At 32.5% G+C, this 2,855-nt stretch overlaps 1 protein-coding gene across 4 annotated transcripts in view; it reads right to left on the bottom strand.

The window, feature by feature from the left end:
• Positions 1-2,358, bottom strand: part of SDCBP (syndecan binding protein (syntenin)) — a 25,162-nt gene extending 22,804 nt beyond the window's left edge. For 2 of the 4 annotated variants that reach the window (XM_006899228.1, XM_006899226.1), the window contains exon 1: positions 2,296-2,354. In XM_006899228.1, coding sequence (XP_006899290.1) covers positions 2,296-2,346 — 51 coding nt within the window. In that variant the 5' untranslated portion in view covers positions 2,347-2,354. Of the gene's footprint in view, positions 1-2,295 lie in introns of all 4 variants that reach the window. The other 2 variants (XM_006899225.1, XM_006899227.1) reach the window with 2 other exon arrangements.
• Positions 2,359-2,855: the final 497 nt, after the last annotated feature.

The raw sequence follows: 2,855 nt of genomic DNA, 5'->3' as shown, positions 1-2,855 counted from the left end.
GTGGTTGTTCTCCAGATTTCTTGGTGCAACTTGGTGAGCACATCTAGGGGAATATCTGTTAGCTGAAATATGTCAACTGGTATACCATCTATTCCGGGGGCCTTATTTTTTGCTATTTCCTTCAAAGAAGCTTGAACTTCTGCCTTCATCACCATAGGCTCTTGCTTAAATGTTATTTCATTAAATTCTTCTGTATCTACCAATTCCTTTCTATACAATGACTCAGTATATTCCTTCCATCTTTTTTTGATGGAAGGAATATACTGAGTCAGTTTTCCTTATACAAAAATATTGAAATAAAATGCATGTGTGTATGTACATGACAGCAAGAAAAGTTACTGCCAGTATCTTTTACCATCTGCTAATCTTTATCACTTAATATACTGATTTCTGTCTGCAAATAGTATAATGGCTATTGTAAAAGGCCAGGTATTTCAGATAGAAGTTTTTAAAAATAAAGTACACTTGTTCAGATGAGTTCTGCAGACATTAAAACCTCATCAAAAGTATTGTTGAAAGGCTAAAGAAGTATTAACAGAACACTAAAGACAGCAAAAAAAGCCACTTAAAACTGCAAGGAATCAGTCTTCGCAGTTGAACAAATTTCTTAACAATCACACTTCAATATCTACACTGAACCTATAATGTAAAATCTGTGATTTCCCAATATAACAATATGCCCATCTACTGCAGCAGAATTAATCAAACCTAGACACTATTACATTCTGTTTGTTTCCTTCACACCAACAAGGAGAGCATTTTGTACTTAAGGTTGTATTCTAGAGGATTAAAATGTCTCACAAATTTGTAACAAATTACTTCTGCTCACTGATCAATTATGAGGATATAAAACTCATTACAATGATCAAAGTCCAAGTAAAATGATCTTCAGTACAAGCTGCTCTGCAGAATTTCATAATATTCATCATGTTCTAAACATTTTAGGAATAAAAGAAAGTAAAGTTAAACAGCTTGTTTGAATGAAAAATAAATAGAAGCTGAAAAGATTACGTTTTTAAGAAATCAGGTTAAAAGTAAAATGGAAACAAATGGGTTTGTTATACACAACAAATCATTCATAATTAAAAACATTATTAATACTGAAACAGCAGGAATATATGATCACAATTCCAAACCCAAACTATAGTAGACGCATGTGTCTATAAAGCTAATGCTTAACTTTTTAAAAAAATATAAAAGAAATTTGAAATAACTCTAAAAGTTACTTAGACTAAATAAATGAAGTAAATGTCTACTCAAGTTTAAAATGTAGGCTTTCATTGTATTTTTACAGTACCATTCTACTAAAGGCAGCACGTATTCTACTATTTCTAGACTCTTTTCCAAGTAAAAAATGAAGCAAAGAGTTATTTTAATAATCTGTCATACTTAAAAAGTACCAATTTAACAGGAAACTTGGAAAGTTGAAATGGCTAAAAAATTTTTTATCAACTTAAATTTGTTGTGCGTTATTTTGGCCCTTAAAAAAACCACAATAAATCAGCAACAATAGCAAAGTTCAACAGGACAGCAAACAACAAATGCTGGCGAGGTTGTGCAGAGTGGAACTTTTATTCACCACTGGTGGGAATATAAAAAATACCATTTCACCCAGCAATTCCATTATTGGGAATATACCCTAAAGAAATCACAGCCATGACTCAAAGCAGATGTATGCACATTCCTGTTTATTGCTATTGCTGTGTTATTCACAATAGCAAAAAGTTGGAAGCAACCCAAGTGCCCATCAACAAATGAATAGATAAAAAAACTGGTACCTTCATATAATGGAATATTACACTGAAAAACAATGAACTCTTAAAACGTTAAACAGTGTGGAGGAGCTATCTTAGTTACTAAAGGACAGAGACTGCATATCACTGTTATAAAACAGGACAGACATGGGCATGTTGGGGAGAGAATAAGAAAACAGTAGATAGATAATGAACACAGTATTAGATTAGATGAGGGGAAGAACTGTTCAAAGGAATGTATGATTAGGCATTACACGTATAACAACACTCTGGAACAAGGGGTGCATTGCGGGAAGGGCTGTAGGAGGCAGGAAGAAAATGTGCAATAATGAAAAAAAGAACATTTCCAGTGTTGTTTTTTTTAAAAAAAAAACACCCCACACAGTAAAATGAAAAAGAACCACTAACTTTTCAAGTCTATGTTAACTAATAAGACAGAGCAAAAAGTTTACTGAATACGGAAATTAATAAATACAAGTGCTACTTAGATTTTTGTTTTACTTCATGTATAGTAAAATTAATTATATATACTTAAACATACCTGAATTACTTTGTCTACTTTCAGGTCTTCAAGAGATGGATACAGAGACATTTTGTCAGAAATTTCCTATTGGGGGGAATAAAACATTTATTACTCAAGTGTCAAGAATATTCATAAATATGTTACAGTTAACATTTAACACAATAAACATTTAAACTACATACTTGAAAAGCTATGGATATCTGGATCATGCACCAAATTGTTCACTGACAAGATAACTAAACACCTCTAATTCCTCTATTGAATGCCATCAATCACAGATTTTTAAAATTCCCTTTCCATAAAATGTCCTTCATTTCAAAAGTTCAGAACCTTAAGGTGAAAAATTAAGGGACTTACCCAGTGTGCACAAGTGTTTAGCAACTAAATTTGTTCTCAAGGACTGTTCTGAAGTGTAGTGCTCTTTAGCATTACATACTGCCTTCTTGTGTAGCATACATACAGAAAATTACCGTCAACAGAGAACACTGTGTATGTGAACACACACAAAAAGAATACACACCAACTGCTAATTGGTTTCTCTTAAGACATGACTGGGTAAAAGGGCAAAAGGACAAGAG

Source organism: Elephantulus edwardii, unplaced genomic scaffold (assembly GCF_000299155.1).
Source record: "Elephantulus edwardii isolate Elephantulus edwardi_28Jun2011 unplaced genomic scaffold, EleEdw1.0 scaffold00248, whole genome shotgun sequence".
Lineage (NCBI taxonomy): Eukaryota > Metazoa > Chordata > Mammalia > Macroscelidea > Macroscelididae > Elephantulus > Elephantulus edwardii.
Note: the sequence above shows the minus strand (reverse complement) of the source record. Positions and strands in the feature narration are given on the sequence as shown.